Source organism: Chiroxiphia lanceolata, chromosome 1, assembly GCF_009829145.1.
Source record: "Chiroxiphia lanceolata isolate bChiLan1 chromosome 1, bChiLan1.pri, whole genome shotgun sequence".
NCBI lineage: Eukaryota > Metazoa > Chordata > Aves > Passeriformes > Pipridae > Chiroxiphia > Chiroxiphia lanceolata.
The window spans coordinates 99,055,460-99,073,245 of NC_045637.1; the positions used below are offsets into that span (position 1 = coordinate 99,055,460).

Sequence of the window (17,786 nt, forward strand, 5' to 3'; positions counted from 1 at the left end):
CACTTTAAAGACAACCAAAACCAAATTAGCTCCCCCTTTCCACCCACATCTACAAGGTGCTGTGACATTTCTCCAAGAAACAGGCTTGAACTTTGACTCCAGAATCAAAAGCAAGTTCATACATAACACTTCTGCCACACACACTTTGTTACTTATATACAAGTACTAAATTTTTGAGCCAGTGTGAAAAACCTAAAGCAAATTAACCAGCATGACTTCTGACATGACAGTGAACTAAACTTGAATTGGATGCTAGAGATTGAAGTTTAGTTAAGCAATAATCAAACAGAATCCACCATTATATAACAGTCACACCAAACATAAGAATTTAATCTAAGGAATCACAGTTCTATCTGAAGAGAGGGGTCTACATCTTCATCATGTTTATTAAAATGAATGCTGACTATAAGAAAAGCTGATTTTTAAATTAACATTAAAAGATTTTTCTTTTCCTTTCGAAAGACAGGTGGCAGTCCTCCATGACACTAATAACTAATACTACAGTCATTTATCATTTTAATATTTGGTTGACATTCATTTTATAGTGGTGGGATTAGTGCTGTCCTTTCCTTTTACACATTCCACTGTTGAGAAAGCGTTTTCAAAGACTAACTAAAAGCATATTCACAGGGGATATAAGATCTGTCATTCTTAGGATAAGCTATGAAGGAATAGAAAATTATGCAGATAAGCAGGAAAAAAACCCACACTTTGGAGTGTGTATTTCCCTTTTCCAGTGTGAGCTGTCCAGCAGAATCTATGCAAGTCCATTTGCTGTTTAGAGAAATCAAACATATATAAAAAGTTTCTATGCCAATTGAAAACTAATGATACTAGAGAGTCCGAAACACTGATAATTTTGCTTTAGAAAAACAAAGTTAGGAAGGCAGCAAGAAGCATGCTTTACCTTGGAAGAACATTATGCTTCTGCATTTATCTGCTACAGTAAATAGCATCACGCTTCAGAAAAGCAGACACTTCTGCCTTGCAAAAGTACCTCCCTCACTCAGTGGAAAGGTTTGGAGAAAATAAACAAGCCGGCAAACCTGGCTCTGAAAATTGCCAAACCTCTCCCTCTTGCTGATCCCCTACTTCTGTAGTTTGTTTTTGTTCAAAGAAAGCCTGCTGTTCATTTCATTTTGGATGAACACCTGGGACTGAACACACTGCATTATAACGAAACTTCATATTTGAAGACCTATTGAATCTTGTAATTCTCTAATATTCCTAGAAACAACATGAGCCCTCCCTCCTAGTAAATTATAGCTTTTGAATTTAGTATACATTGCACTGCTCAATTCAGGATCACTACATTTCATTCATTTAGGGGAGTGGCGTTTCCATACTCAGGCAGTTTTATTCTCTGTTCCCTCTTATGGCTAAATCAGAGACATTTATGAACAAGGCACTGATTGCACTTAAAATAGCATTTTTGAACATCTGCTCTGCAGATCTCTGAGGTCCATGGTCTTACTCTGGTAAGCACTTGAAACGTAAAACCAAAAAACAAACTCCAGTGAAGTGCATTACACAGAGGCAAATCGAAAAAAAGTTTGAAAAATATTCATATTCGAATCGGGCATCAGCTCACAGGTTTTATCAAGTCCATGCTTCTGACTATCTTTGACACTAAGAAATCAAGAAAAGTAGATTTATTTCTTTTTTTGAAGCTGAAAAAAAAAAAAGGAAAGGAAGAAAAAAACACAGGTCAAAATTTAATAAAGCAAAACTGAATAGCAAGACAGAGCAAGCTACAATTTGCAGCACTCCCTGGCAGAATTGCTCTGGTGAGAGTCATGAAAGGAGCCAGGAAAGGTCACAGCAACTGGGGATGTCTGGAGACTCAGTGTATCCTTCACCAACTCATGCTTGCTCTGTGCATATAATGCTTGTTTTGTATGCAACTCACAGGTCGTGTGAGCAAATGCCTGAATGCAGCAAATAGGAAAAAAAGTCAAGTCCCTCTAAAAAACAGACCTGGGCATTTTCCTAGTTTTTTGTAAGATTTCCGTGCTACTGTTTGAAAGAAGAAAGACAGGAAAATCTAGAAACTAATTAGCCATTAGTCACACTTTTATTACAAATCAAACCCACCTGACACATTTTCCAGAAAAGCTTTCACTGATTTAAGCTGGACACCAAAATTACAGCCAGCAGAGCAAAATCATTGCATATGTCAGTTTCTAACTATTTACTCACAGTCATCATACTCCAGGGTATTCAGAGGTCATACTGATCGACCCAAGTTAACATCTTACATCTTCTAATACCAAGGCCCCACTTAAAATGAAATTGGAGAATGCAATCCTTCATCTACACGCACAGGCCTTCCCAATAGCACACACTTATTTAGCCTCATATTTCTCAAAAAATTTCTTGCAGGTTCACATTAAAAACAGATGGGCAGAGTTCCATCAGATTGTCTCACATTGTTCTTCTGAAAAGATGTGTTTAAAAATGAATGCAATAAACATAAAAATTCAAGCTGTCATATTCACTGATCTTTTTCATACAAAGCATCTGGGGAGGATTGCATTCAACGGACAACATGAAAAAGAGGGAGGGGTTTTTTTGCCATAGGGAACAAACATTCTTTATAACACTGTTAAGAGTACTGAGTTTTCTTAAGGTTTTCTGTTGTCTTGCTCACTTTCCCCATATATAGTTGGGGGGTTGGTTTTATTTTCTATCAACATGTATTTTCAGCTTTTAGGGGTTTTTTTGAGAAAATGCTGGCACTAGGTTGAATACATATAGGTATATGTTAATTGCCATAGATTTCAAGTAAAAAATGAGGTATGCAAGTAGAATGAGGGCTTTGTGACTTTATCATTTAATTCTTCAGCATTTTTTTTCAAGGTATTCTCTCCTGCTCCTTTTAAAAAAGGACACATACACACACAAAAAAAATCCCCAAATCTATTTCTCCCACAATTACTTTTATTCTGTTCTCTTCTTATTTTCAAAGAGGCTAGAGCACAGTTTGACTCACTATTCAATATCAAATGTTTAGTTAGTTATGAGGGGTATAAATGTTCAAGTCTTTAATTTTTCTCCCCAGAGACAGAAAAGAGGCTTGAACAATTAAGGGGAGAGGAGGGAGGCATAATTAGACACCCTTCCCCAATTTTGTCAAAATGATCAAACTTCCACTGAAGACTTAGCAAAATAGCTGAACTTCAGTTTGAAGTGACTGTTATAATAAAATATATGTTCCAAATAAGTGTCCACTTACTCTTTCCACATCAGAACAGCTGGTTATGAAAAGTGATGTTTAAATGGTAATCTAGAAGTATGCAGAATTTCCTGGTAATCATTTGGGGGAGCGGAGGGAAGAGGAGAAAAAAAAAAAGCGGTGGGAAAGGAAGAAAAGTTATAAAGATTAAATCAGAAATTTCTCTGTTCAAGATCACTATTTAACCATGTCTTAGAATTGATAAATCATCCAGTGATAAGGACCATTCATCAATGAAGTTATTCTACAATAAGAATCCACGTACATAAGAGGTTTGGGCCTTCACACCACATTTCATTACTGCGAGGTATTTGTCAGGATAGGTGATGGGCCTCTGAAGAATTAAGATTTAGTTTCCTTTATTCTTTTCAAAGACACACCATTATGAAGGATAGAAAAAAAAATTCAGCGAAGAAGACAAACTTACTGATCTTGAAGCATCTTAAACTATCCTAGAATATTTCCCAGAATCTAAAAATTACCTAAAAAATAATATCCTTCTACTAGCTTTCCTTTAATTTTTATCTTTAAGTAATAGATTAAACAAAAACTATTTGGAGCTTTAAGGTTAGGGCCTAAACCTTCTCATTTTGGTAGCACTAGAGAAAAAGACTTATTTAAGAAAAAAACTGTGTAGTTGTTAGCAATTTTTTTTAATTTAAAAAAATACGATCTACTGAGTAACTAGTAATCTTGCAAAATAAGATCCAATAATTCCAATAAAGGTTTTTTAAACAAACTTACCATTTTTTATTTTATCATATTTTAGAAGTATTACGCAGGTTAAGTCACTCTCAGGTTAAAAAAAAAAAAAAAGGCAGTGACCATGTGTGGTCATCACACATGGCACTTTTCTTTCCTTTTTTTTTTTCAAAATCTTTGGGTCAAGCTATACATCTCTGCAATGAAAGACCATTTTTAAAAATAGCCCATTGCCTCTTCATGAAATATAAGTGCAGCAGAACTGGTCATCTTTGTTAAACGTTTGGCTTGAATTAACAGAGCTGGACTAGCATTATCTCCCTTTCTCCAATCTGAGGAATGTGCATGACAACATAAAGTAGTATTAGAACACTTAAGAGCACCTGTTTATATTCTAGCACCTGAACTCCTAACAGCTGCATTGAGTTGATATATGAGGCTCTTGATATCATTACAAAGCTTCAAGATAAATGCCTGTGCTAGTTTAAAAGTTAACCAGCAAGGGGAAATGAACTCAACTAAAAAGAGAGATTATAAGTCAGAATAACAATTTAATAAAATAATACAATAAGTACGATTATACAGACAAACAATTGGTCTTAACCCACAAAACCCAAATGTATAAACCAGCACCCTGAGGCATGAACAAAGTGGTGTTCCTTGGGTCCCCCCGAGTCCAAAGTAAAGGGAGAGGGGAAAAACCTGCTGGTGGGAGAGCTGTTACAGTCTGGTCAAAAGTAGTGATTGCAGTCCAGTTGAGGGTGGTGGTCTCAGTCCGGTTGAGAGTGGTGAGCTGCAGTCTGGCTGAGAGCGGTGAGCTGCAGTCCCCCTCTGGATCCCACAAGTGGTAAAAAGGTTCTGAAACTCCAAGTTTATATATTCTCCAGTTCAGGCAGGAATGCTCAGTCCTTCCCTCAGAGCGGGGAATTCCATAAAAGGGTATGAGGATGCTCAGTCCTTCCCTCAGAGCGGGGAATTCCATAACAGGGTATGAGGACAGGAACATCTTCCTGTTTCGCAGGCCTCTACTGATAACAGTTTCTGGGAAATGGCATGGAAGGTTGTAGAATACACAGTTTTGGGCTACACCCATCCAGTGATGAATCGGTCCCAGCTGTTCTAACTAGGACATTATCCACCCCTTATTTTATGCCATCCATGTCATGCCCAAATTAACCCCCTTAAAAACTATGTCTCCTTAAAACTATATACACTTATATATATATATAAATATACAATGAAACATTACAGACCCTTCTCACTCAAAATTAGGTCCCCTTGCGGTACACAACGTGTCTCCCCACCTTTTTGCATTACCCACCAGGTGAAACCAGGCCCTTGAGCAAAAACAATCCCTCGGATGGGTTTGCCTTTGTTTGAGGTGGGACTAATACAAACAGTTTTCCCTAACATTCCTCTCATATGCACCACGGGGACTTTATCTCCATCTACAGTATGCAAAAGTTCTGCTTGGGCAGGGCCAGCTCGATTGATGGAGCCTCGGGTGTTGACCAACCAGGTGGCCTTTGCTAAATGCAGCTCCCAGTGTTTGAAAGTCTTCCCACACAGTACCTTCAGGGTGGTTTTCAGCAGTCCGTTGCACCACTCAACTTTTCCAGCCGCTGGTGCATGGTAGGGGATATGATGCACCCACTCAATGCCGTGTTCTTTGGCCCAGGTGTCTACGAGGCCATTCTTGAAATGGGTCCCATTATCAGACTCAATTCTCTCCGGGGTGCCGTGTCGCCACAGGACTTGTTTTTCAAGGCCCAGGATGGTATTCCGGGCAGTGGCATGAGGCACGGGGTATGTCTCCAGCCATCCAGTACTTCCTTCTACCATGGTCAGTACGTAGCGTTTGCCTTGGCGGGTTTTGGGGAGCGTGATGTAGTCAACTTGCCAGGTTTCCCCATACCTGTACTTCGACCACCGTCCACCATACCATAGAGGCTTCACCCGCTTGGCCTGCTTGATGGCAGCACATGTCTCACAGTCATGGATGACCTGTGAGACAATGTCCTTGGTTAAGTCCACCCCTCGGTCAAGAGCCCATCTGTATGTTGCATCTCTCCCCTGGTGACCGGAGGCATCATGGGCCCATCGAGCCAGAAATAATTCTCCTTTGTGCTGCCAATCCAGATCTACCTGAGAGACTTTAATCCTGGCAGCTCGGTCCGCCTGTTCGTTGTTATGATGCTCCTCAGTAGCCCGTTTCTTGCCTACATGAGCATCTACGTGACCGACCTTCACACTCAGCTTCTCTACCCAGCCAGCAATGTCCTACACTCAGCTTCTCTACCCAGCCAGCAATGTCCTACCATATCTCTGCCGCCCAGTTGGGCTTCCCTTGGCGCTGCCAGTTGACCTTTTTCCATCGCTCCAGCCATCCCCACAGAGCATTGGCCACCATCCATGAGTCAGTGCAGAGATAGAGTCTTGGCCACTTCTCTCGTTCAGCTATATCCAAAGCCAACTGAATGGTTTTAAGCTCTGCAAACTGACTTGACCCACCTTGTCCTTCGGTCGCTTCTGCAACTCGCCGTGTGGGACTCCACACGGCTGCCTTCCATTTTCGGTTTGTCCCTACCATGCGACAGGAGCCATCCGTGAAGAGCGCATATCGCCTTTCATCTGCTGGTAGCTTGTCATATGGTGGGGCCTCAGCCCGTGTCACCTACTCCTCTTCTTCTTCAGAGGATAGTCCAAAACTCTCACCTTCGGGCCAATTGGTGATAATTTCCAGAATCCCAGGGCGATTAGGATTCCCTATCCGGGTTCGCTCTGTGATCAGAGCGATCCACTTACTCCATGTGGCATAGGTGGTGTGATGTGTAGAAGGAACTCTTCCCTTGAACATCCAGCCCAGCACTGGTAGTCGGGGTGCCAGGAGGAGCTGCGCTTCGGTGCCGATCACTTCTGAGGCAGCTCAAACTCCTTCATAAGCAGCCAGGATCTCTTTCTCAGTTGGTGTATAGCTGGCTTCAGATCCTTTGTATCCCCGACTCCAGAATCCCAGCGGTCGTCCGCGGGTCTCCCCAGGCACCTTCTACCAGAGGCTCCAGGAAGGGCCATTCTTCCCGGCTGCAGTGTAGAGCACGTTCTTCATGTCCTGTCCTCTCCTTACTGGCCCAAGGGCTACCACATGGGCAATCTCCTGTTTAATTTGTTCAAAGGCTTGTTGTTGTTCAGGGCCCCACTGGAAATCATTTTTCTTCCATGTCACAAGGTAGAGAGGGCTTACAATCTGGCTGTACTCGGGGATATGCATCCTCCAAAAGCCCACAGTGCCTAGGAAAGCCTGTGTTTCCTTCTTGCTGGTTGGTGGGGACATGGCTGCTATTTTGTTAATCACCTCCGTTGGAATTAGGCAGCGTCCATCTTGCCACTTCACTCCCAGGAACTGAATTTCCTAAGCAGGTCCCTTGACCTTACTCCATTTAATGGCAAAACCAGCTCTTAGGAGAATCTGGATTATCTTCTCTCCTTTCTCGAAGACTTCCCCCGCTACATTCCCCCATACAATGATGTCGTCAATGTACTGTAGATGTTCTGGAGCCTCGCCCTTTTCCAGTGCAGTCTGGATCAGTCCATGGCAAATGCTGGGACTGTGTTTCCACCCCTGAGGCAGTCGATTCCAAGTGTACTGCACACCTCTCCAAGTGAAAGCAAATTGTGGCCTGCCCTCTGCTGCCAAAGGAATGGAGAAAAAGGCACTGGCAATGTCAATGGTGGCATACCACTTGGCTGCCTTGGACTCCAGTTCGTACTGGAGCTCCAGCATGTCCGGCACAGCAGCACTCAGGGGTGGTGTGACTTCATTGAGTCCACGGTAATCCACTGTCAGCCTCCACTCTCCGCTGGACTTACGCACTGGCCATATAGGGCTATTAAAGGGTGAGCGAGTCTTGCTGACCACCCCCTGGCTCTCCAGGTCACGGATCATCTTATGTATAGGGGTCACAGAGTCTCGGTCGGTGCGGTATTGCCGACGGTGCACTGTTGCTGTGGCTATCGGTACCAATTGTTCTTCAACCTTCAGCAGTCCCACAGCAGAGGGGTCCTCTGAGAGACCAGGCAAGGTGTTCAACTGTCTAATTTCCTCTGTCTCCACAGTAGCTATGCCAAAAGCCCAGCGAAGTCCTTTTGGGTCTTTGAAATACCCACTCCTCAGGTAATCTATGCCAAGGATGCACGGGGCCTCTGGGCCAGTCACGATGGGGTGTCTGTGCCATTCCTTCCCAGTCAGGCTCACTTCAGCTTCCAGTACGGTCAGCTGTTGGGATCCCCCTGTTACCCCAGAAATGGAGATGGATTCTGCCCCTACATATCTTGATGGCATTAAAGTACATTGTGCGCCAGATATAAGGCCTTATATCTTTGTGGCTCTGATGTGCCAGGCCACCGAATCCACACTGTCCAATAGACTCGATTGTCCCTCTCCTCTACCTGGCTAGAGGCAGGGCACCCCTAGTCCTGGTCATGGTACTCATTGTGCTCTTCTTGTGAGTATGACCTGGAGGTCCCTTCAAGAGGATCAGACGTATCATCATTCCTGTACCGTCTGGAGTCTTGCCCACGAGAGACTGGAGCAGCATTTACCCTTGAAGAGTTCCTTGTGGTACTTGTTCCTCTTTTCAGTTCACGTACCCGGGCTGCTAAGGAAGAGGTGGGTTTCCCATCCCACTTCCTCATATCTTCTCCGTGCTCATGGAGGTAAAACCATAGATTGCCACGTGGAGTGTACCTTCTCTCCTTAGCTGGGGGACGCTGGCTCCTAATAGCAGAGACTCTTGTTTGTCCTGGTGAGATATGGAAAATCCCTTCCTTAATTTCTTCTCTTAGGTTCTGGTGTCCCTCTTCAGTCTTCTCTTCCAGGCTTCGGACATGTTCGGCCAGTTTGGTTTCCACAGATGAGACGTGGGCTTGTAATGGGGTGGTGACAGTGTCTTCATAAATCCTGAGTTTACTGACCAACGCACCCACCTTGTCCTCTCCCTCCCTCCATTGCAGCGCTGCTAAATAGTGGGAATACATTTCCAGCCCGAGTCGTGCAAACTTTAACCACATCTGGGATGTGCACTGTACATCATCTGGGCTTTTAGGGAATCTTTCGTCCTCTGAAAAGATTATCTCCAGTACAGCTAATTCTCTTAAGCACCGGATACCCTGTTCCATCATGTTCCACTGTCCTTGCTGTACGTGGAGGTCCTCCTTGCAAAGGTATCTCTCCCTCACACGGGACAACAGTCGCCGCCAGAGGCTGAGAGTTTCCTGCCTCCTTCCAATCCCCTGATCAATGACTACATCTCGAGACAGGGATCCCAGCTGTCTGGCTTCACTCCCATCTAGAATTGTATCGTTAGCTGTGGCATCCCAGATTCAGAGCAGCCAGGTCAGAATGGACTCATTCGCCTGTCGTGTGAACTCTCTCCGGAGCTCACGTAGCTCACCCAGGGATAGGGACCGAGTGATTATTTCTGGCTCTGTCTCCTCCGGTGGATGTGCAGGTCCTGCCTCTTCGTCATCATTTGCTATATGGACTGATTTAGTCTTTGATTTCCTTTTCTGGACAGGGGCGACTGCTATTGGTTTCGGTCGTTCTTCTGGCTCCTCGATGGTTTGTGTGGACACGGTGCCGGTTGATTCATTTCTTTCTCCCTCTGACTCAGCTGTGGTTTGGGTGGACGTGGTGCCTGTGGATTTGCTCCTTCTCTCCTACCCCTGACAGTGCTGTACCATGTCAAGTAGTGTCCGGTAGGCAGTGGCCAGGGCCCAGAGGGTGCTGTGAGCTGGCCATCTCTGGAGTTGCCAGAGCATTTTTCCTTTACCAGTCTTATCATGCTAACGGGATCCTGCAGTTGTTCAGGGGTGAATTTCCAGATCATTGGAGGAGAAAACTTCTCCAAATACTGGCCGATGTCCTCCCACTTCCTGTGCCACTCAGCATTATCTGCTCCCAGGGCAGGTGTCCAAACAACCTCCCTAGAAGGCCCTGTTCTGACCCTAAAAGTGGTGTAGACAGTACAGAGCAAACAAAGCAACACTAACAATAACATTATGCTATCCTTAACATCAAAAGGGAACCCAATATTTTCAAAAACTGTTGTAGCAGGTCTGAAGGGGAAGAAGGAGGTGAGAGGCTGGAAACAACCATTCCCCCCTGTTCCCCCAAAGGGCTGGGTGCGATTTTTAATGAGGCCCCAGAGGTAGCAACCCAAACCAGGACAGGCAAACAGGACTGAATACACATTTACAATGAAACTCACTGCTTCTGATGTTATGACGACATAAACACAGTATACTAGTAAAGCAATTTGGATCCCTCTCCCTGGTCTTAAAGAGAGCATCAAAACAGGCAAATAGTACCCCATCTGTGGAAATATGAACAGGCTCACATACAACATCCACGTGAATGCATCAAACAACATGGTGATCAGGGAGTTTCTATATCCAAATAGACAAATGCTTAAAATGAAATTGTGATTCTGACTTCTCTCTCTATGCCCCATGTTGTGCGCCAAAAATGTGCTGGTTTAAAAGTTAACCAGCAAGGGGAAATGAACTCAAAAGAGAGATTATAAGTCAGAATAACAATTTAATAAAATAATACAATAAGTACGATTATACAGACAAACAATTGGTCTTAACCCACAAAACCCAAATGTATAAACCAGCACCCTGGGGCATGAACAAAGTGGTGTTCCTTGGGTCCCCCCGAGTCCAAAGTAAAGGGAGAGGGGAAAAAACCTGCTGGTGGGAGAGCTGTTACAGTCTGGTCAAAAGTAGTGATTGCAGTCCAGTTGAGGGTGGTGGTCTCAGTCCGGTTGAGAGCGGTGAGCTGCAGTCTGGTTGACAGCGGTGAGTTGCAGTCCCCCTCTGGATCCCACAAGTGGTAAAAAGGTTCTGAAACTCCAAGTTTATATATTCTCCAGTTCAGGCAGGAATGCTCAGTCCTTCCCTCAGAGCGGGGAATTCCATAAAAGGGTATGAGGACAGGAACATCTTCCTGTTTCGCAGGCCTCTACTGATAACAGTTTCTGGGAAATGGCATGGAAGGTTGTAGAATACACAGTTTTGGGCTACACCCATCCAGTGATGAATCGGTCCCAGCTGTTCTAACTAGGACAATGCCTCTTTGGGAGAAATGGGAAGAAAGGGCCTCTTTGGAAACTGGCATCCAAGCCGAAAATAATCAATAAACCCCATGTTCTGAAGAAAAAGAACATCTGTGAATTTCATCAGGCTTCAACAGTCTTCCAACAAACATGTCATGGAGAGTTTAACTACAGTTATTGCTATAAACCACCTTAAGGAGAGCAATACAGGAAGCCTTTACACTGGCTAAATATATGCAACGCTGATTTAAAGCAGGCATACGAAATTGTTTACTCATGTGAAAACTAAAAGGTTGGAATTCCTTGCTGGAATAAATGGTGACAAATCCATGGTTCTGCAGTAAATTGTAATGCCACAAAGTTTTGGTTAATTTGGATAGATGTTGCCCTCTCTATTATCTAAAAATCTCAAGAAGATCAATTCTTGATCTTCTCAAGATTTTACACTCGAAAATTGTAAAAAAAACAGCTTACAGCTAATGCTATCACAGATCATGCTCCTTCAGACCAATAGAACTCTTCACTAAACAGATAAAATTTACTTGTGCACAACAAAGACTCTTAATCTAAAAATGTCACCACACTTCACATCAAAAGCAAAACACACTGTTCAATCTCACTCTCAATAATAAGAACACATTGCACACTATGTAGTAAAATATTTCACCTATAGATTTCCCTGCAAGAAATTTAAATAGAATTCTACTCCTTCTTCTGCCTAAAACTAGTAAATGTTTTATTTGGAGACTGACTATACCTCTGTCTACATCCCTGCTAGTAAACTAGAACTGGTTAGGCCGCTTTTGCCATCTAAGCTCTTCACCTGTCAGCAGGTCACACTTGTGCCCAGATTAGCACTGCCCTATATAAACACTTCACATAAACCAAATTCAATCAGAATTATTAATGACTGGTAACATACTCCACAGGTTTAAAATTGTTCCTGAATCACAATGACAAATGTCCTCTGCCAGAATCAATACTCGGGTTGTGTGCACAACACAAAAGAAATAGCAAGTGCAGTTGCCAGTATGCACCTAATACTGTGAGTTGCATACATAAGAAAGGGGTTTTTTTCTATTTATAATTTTAGCAGTGATGCCATACAAGATTCTCAGACCCTGATGTGGGTTAATTCATAAAATTACTGGGTCAAATTTAGGAGAGACCTCCAATGAGTTGACATTCACATTCCTCATAATACCAGAATACTGATTTAGGTTCCCAGGCTTTCCTTTATAGGATAATAATTTTAAAAAGCACCTTTTGACTTTTGTGGTTCATAATAAGTAAGTATCGCTACCTGTATTCTTCCAAAAGGGAAATCAAGACACTAAAATATGCAAAGTGACTTAGCCAATTCACTTAGCAAGGCAGAAGTGAGATGCAGGATTCCTAATTGCCAGTGGTTGCATTACAATACACAGAGTTCTTTGCTGACACTTGGGCATCAGCTGTTGGCTGATTAGTCGTAGTAATGACACTAGTGGGTACCAATGCTGGTTCAACAAGTAACTGTTACACCCCATCCTCCAGGCATCACTCATGTTACCCTTGGAGCTGGAATAACCACATTCAGTCATGCAAGCCAGAAAAGGTTTATAATTTTCCTATCCTGACTAAGTGTGGATTAACTTCCTGTCTTCCACCTTCAACAAAAAATAACAGGCCCCAACCAAATCTTACAATACTTGTACTTTCAAACTGACATGAGGCATCAGTATGTTGAAACAAATAATCGTTGTCTTTTTTTTTTTTATTTAAAACACAAATAAAAGCATAAAACATCCAGTTTTATGCTTTCTTGCATGGGACAAGACACAGTAACAAGCTTCAGGAATAGACCCTTAATTTGCCAAGCCTTCAGAGAGGAAAGGTGATGGCACAGTACTGAAATAACAAGAGAATGTATCAGACTGCAACAATAACCTAACCTATAACCTAATAAAACTTGATGGATATCAGTAGTGCCAAAAATACTTACCAGCTCATAGTTGCCTGGAAAAAAGCAGGGTATCACTACCTAGAATAAAAAATGATAATAAAGTAAGGAAAAACAGATACTTCCTTTGAATATGTCCCAATTGCATTGATTGAGCTCCCTCCAGGCAGAGTCAAAGGGTCACCAGCCAGACCAGGTGCAGAACCCGAGTGTCCACTGCTGCTCTCAGCTGCATTACTTACTTACAGGGAAACATGGAGGGCTTTCTCCTTTCCTCTATCCTTTTCAGCATTCTTCTATCATCATCTCAGTTTTAGTTAATAAGTAACTTTTCAGCTTTTTGAGAAATCTGGAACTTCTGCAATCCCCAATACCTTACCCTTGTTCTGGAACTGAGCAGAGCAAGCAGAATACATATTCTGTGCACTCACACAATTTCAGAGGTTTGGCTCCAAATTAAAACACTTCCTATGATGAAGATATTGTGTATACATCGCTCCCAAAGAAAACAACAACACCACAAACAAAAACTCACAAACAAACAAACAAAAACCACCACCACCACCAAAACACCACACACACACAAAAAAAAACCAAAACCACCTTGTTTGAATATTCAGAAAGCAAAACTCAAAGAAATCCAGGAAAAGCATGACTAACATGGATCACATGATGACTAGAGAAAATCAAGTGTTAGATTATTTCTACAATCCCATACAACAGGCACCCTCAAATTTCACACATACAGTCAGAAAACTGTAGGTTCACCCATTTACGCCACTCAAGTGAGTTTCAGTAATAGTCACCGTGCATGCTCACTTTAACAAGCACCTTGAGGTCAACCCCAGTTAAACAGTGAAAACTGTTTCATTTAATATGTTCACCTTCAAATTAATGGCTCTCCAGGACAGACTCACCTCTCAACCAGCAGAGTGGAGTCAGAAACTCTGTGGTAACACCTGGACAACAAAGGAGTTTTCTTTCAGGAACTGTTGGTGAGCTGTCCTGCCAGATCTCAAGTCATGGTACACAGAGTGGCTTACTGAGCAGAAGGGCCCTCATGCCTCATGTAATTTATAATCCTTAGAATAATAAAAAGAAGATGCAGCCCACACAACAGAGCAAGCTGCAAGAACAAAAAGAAGCATCAGTCCTGTACGCAGCACAGACAAAAAGAAAGAGACCTGACTACACTAGGACAACCTATTCCAGCTTTAACACTGAGTACCAGCTTTTAACCACTAGCATAGAAGGGATAGCATTTCCCTCCACAAGTAGTCATGAAAAAGATCTATCTCTGATTCTCAATACTTCTTAAATCGCAAATACTCATAAAAAGGAAAAAAAAGTGGCACATTGATTGTTCAACTCCTAGCCTGCTTATGATCTCCACACTACCCCTAAAGAAAATAAGACAGATTGAACCCCTTGAAGTTTGTCTGCGGTACCCTCTGACTCCTCGGTGGGCTTGTAAGTCCAAGGTCTGCATCTCTGCAGCTCATTTTGTAACTGCCACTCATGATTTACTAGTGTATCACCAAACACCCATACTAAAAACACGGAAGATGTTAATTAAGCTGTCATGATAGCATTCCTGTTGCTGAAAGCAAAGATATAATCTGCCTCTGTGACCTCTTGCCTGACACAGCATGCAAAACTTCGTATGCCACCTTCAATTACAACTGCCAATTCTCCTTTCAAGCCAAAGTGACAAACCACCAGGCAGGGTAATTCACAGTTAAAGAATCAAAGCCACATGCACTCTGCACCACTATCACAAGCAGCAAACATCTCTATCTACAGAGAAAAGACTGTCCTGACCACATGATCACCCACTGCTTATAAACAGGTTTTGCTAGTGTTCTCATTAGCAACACCTAAGGTTAAAGTAGATAAACACATGAAATTTCAATTACTTTCACTGTCTATACTAAGAAGAGAGAATTAACAAAAACCCCAAAGAAGTTTGCAGGCTGGCTGGATAGCGCAGTGGAAAAGCACAGATGAACTGATACTATATACTCATGTAATTAATAACTGGAAGCACTGTAGAATAAAACTGTCATTACTGACATACATAAATATAATCTCTGCTCTCTCCCTTCCCTCCATTGATCAAAACCTGTGAGGAATCAAGCATATCTTTTATCCTTTGGTTGACTAAAACACAACTCTGCTGCAATTTGCTTGATAATTACAGCTGACTTACTGCCTAAGTAAAATCCCCTTTATTCTGACACAAGAACGTTGGGGACATCCAGTGGACGAGAACTTCAGAAAAGAAGTGAGAATCTCTGTAGCTTCATGGCATCTTAGCCAGGCAACTCTGGGCTGTAAGAAGACCACAGAATATTCTGAGTTGAAAGGGACTCACAAGGATCATCAAGTTTAACTCTTAAGCCCATATGGGGATCCAAGCTAAAAAACCTTGGCATTATTTATCATGCTCTAACCAACTGCACTCATCTCAGATACAGAAGATGAGAGCTAACGTTATCGATAACAGAAAAATTCCATATTCTTCTGGTTCTGTGTCGTCCGCACTTTCCCATGTTAGATGGTATTGTTCTAGGACTACGAGAGTCACAAAGTACCCTTTCTTGTATATAAAACAATCCCTTTGCAATTGCACGGTACCACTTATCACTATGCTGAACTGTCACTAAACTGCAAAGCACTCAAAATGCATCATTCAATAGAAGACTTTAATACTCTGCTACTGGTTTTGAGCTACAAGACTCAATGCAAGACACATTGAACCACCTATGATACACTGATTTTTTTTTCCTCTGACTCCATGTATACAAATAGCATTATTTCTTCCCATATGAAGCAAAACAGGCAAGATCCATTGTATCTAACTTCAGTTCTCATGAGCAGTTGCAGCAAATTCTTCCACTGTTAATCCAGACACAGGTTAAAAGCAAAAGAGTTTTTAACTTATTAAAAGATAACAGAGAGGCTATTATAACATCCAAACAACCTACACTGAAGATATGTGAGTAGCTCCAACTTTTTTCCTCGTTTCCAAAGGCTTGAGACATGCTACGAAATTAGCATTTAGCGAAAAAGTATGGAGCTGAAAAGCAAGACTGCAAGACTTCAATAACAATGCAGGGACAGAAAATGGAGCGTAAGAGTCTCATTCATGGGTTTAAAAAGTTACACATTGTGTGCCAACTGCATAAAACAAACTTCAGAAAGACTTCTCTGGTCCCCCAGTTGAAGCTACAGCTAATCTTAGAGATATTTACAATAACCTGGTTTGTCAGCTTTCAATTGTTTCTTTATTCTTTTAAAGAAATGTACTGGATACACATTAGTGTAATATTTCATAGTTACACACAATCAAGGTGCATTTAGCTTCTGCACTTCTGTACATTCACATCTTAACAAGCAATGTCAGAATATAGGAATCCCTTGCTTATTTTCAAAAATAGTTACCTCTTCAGTGCCTGGCACATACACACATATAGGCACATTATCAACCTATTCACAAATAATCAAGCACATATTTGAAAGACAAAGTACCTGTTCTTGCATACACAGCAAATATGAAAACATTTTCCTGGTCTGATACTTCCTGAATCAAGCCTTAGTTTAAAAACATACCATACAGATGGAAAAAGATTTAACAAATTTCTTTGATGAAGAATTCTGACTTCAATGAATCTGCGGGTAATTTTTCTTCATATGAGTGTAACACCAGTCACATCAGTTAATGAATAACTGACTAACATGAGATAAATGTTAACTCAAATGAAAAAGTCAACAAATGGCAGGATATCTGGCACTAAGGAAATAAAACCTGTCCCCGCTTGCTGTAACAGAGACACAACAGTGCCCCCCATTGCAACAGGTCATTTGCTGGGATATCCAGTAATGACATTTCGGTGCATTTTTCACTCCTAAATGCATATTTCATTTTTATCTTCCTTCCTTTTAATTTTCTCTTTGCAAAACGTACATGATTTTTCAGAGGCAGAACCATCTTCAAAGAATGAGCCAGTTATTACCAAAAGCACATTTCAAAGTTCAAATCTCAAAATTGCAAAAGCAATTTAACCACTTGGCTATAATGCATCACTTTCTTCCGAGCTACAGTTTTATCAAGTAAGAAATGCTGGCATGCATGCCACAGGTTATATGTAACACAAAGGATGTGCAGGTGAAGGAATCTTCACCAAATATATAAAGTGACCTACTAAAAAACCTGATCACTAATTCACTACTAACCATGTTACAAAATTGATGAGAAAGGGTGAAAAGAGCAGCAAATTGAAGCCACTGACATCCTGCAAATAACGTAAAGTTAGTTATGTTAGGAGACCTTCTGGATGTTGCACAGATGATTGTGAGGAGCCCAAATGGTAAGCTCATGGACATATTTAATATGAATCTTTATATACATATATATATATATATATTTACACACACACACTTTTTTTTTTTTTTAAACACAAACACTTAGCTATTTCTTTCAATCTAAAACTTTGGAGTTAAGTCTTGAAAATGTAAGAAATTTTTCTCTTTAGTTTTCTTCTTCTGGCATGTCTGTCAGTTATTGTCCCTCTTGTCCCAAAACACCCAAGCCATAAATTCCCTTACTAACTTAGAAAACAAACTAAAGGATATTGAGTGCAGTATATCTTCAAGTAACTCTGTGCTCTCAAAGATACAAACTGCAGCATGACAAAATGAAAAATGTAAATTCAAATTCTAGGATAAAAAGGGACACAGAGAGGATATTAACTTGAGATAAAAAACTACAATAGCTTTGTTTGTTTGTTCT

The 17,786-nt window shown here is 41.6% G+C and overlaps 1 protein-coding gene across 23 annotated transcripts in view; it reads right to left on the minus strand.

Moving 5' to 3' along the window:
* Positions 1–17,786, minus strand: part of TNS3 (tensin 3) — a 229,485-nt gene that overhangs the window by 127,944 nt on the left and 83,755 nt on the right. For 11 of the 23 annotated variants that reach the window (XR_004357506.1, XM_032690225.1, XM_032690242.1 and 8 more), the window contains one exon: positions 13,037–13,075. The exons of 1 other annotated variant lie outside the window; for it this stretch is intronic. Coding sequence is in view for 11 of the 22 variants with exons in the window: in XM_032690225.1 (XP_032546116.1) it covers positions 13,037–13,075 (39 nt within the window). In the remaining 11 variants the exon portion in view is untranslated. Of the gene's footprint in view, positions 1–13,036; positions 13,076–13,240; positions 13,875–13,911; positions 14,121–15,203; positions 15,324–15,818; positions 15,893–16,525; positions 16,709–17,786 lie in introns of those variants that run through there. 11 more of the 23 variants (XM_032690279.1, XM_032690302.1, XM_032690357.1 and 8 more) reach the window with 9 other exon arrangements.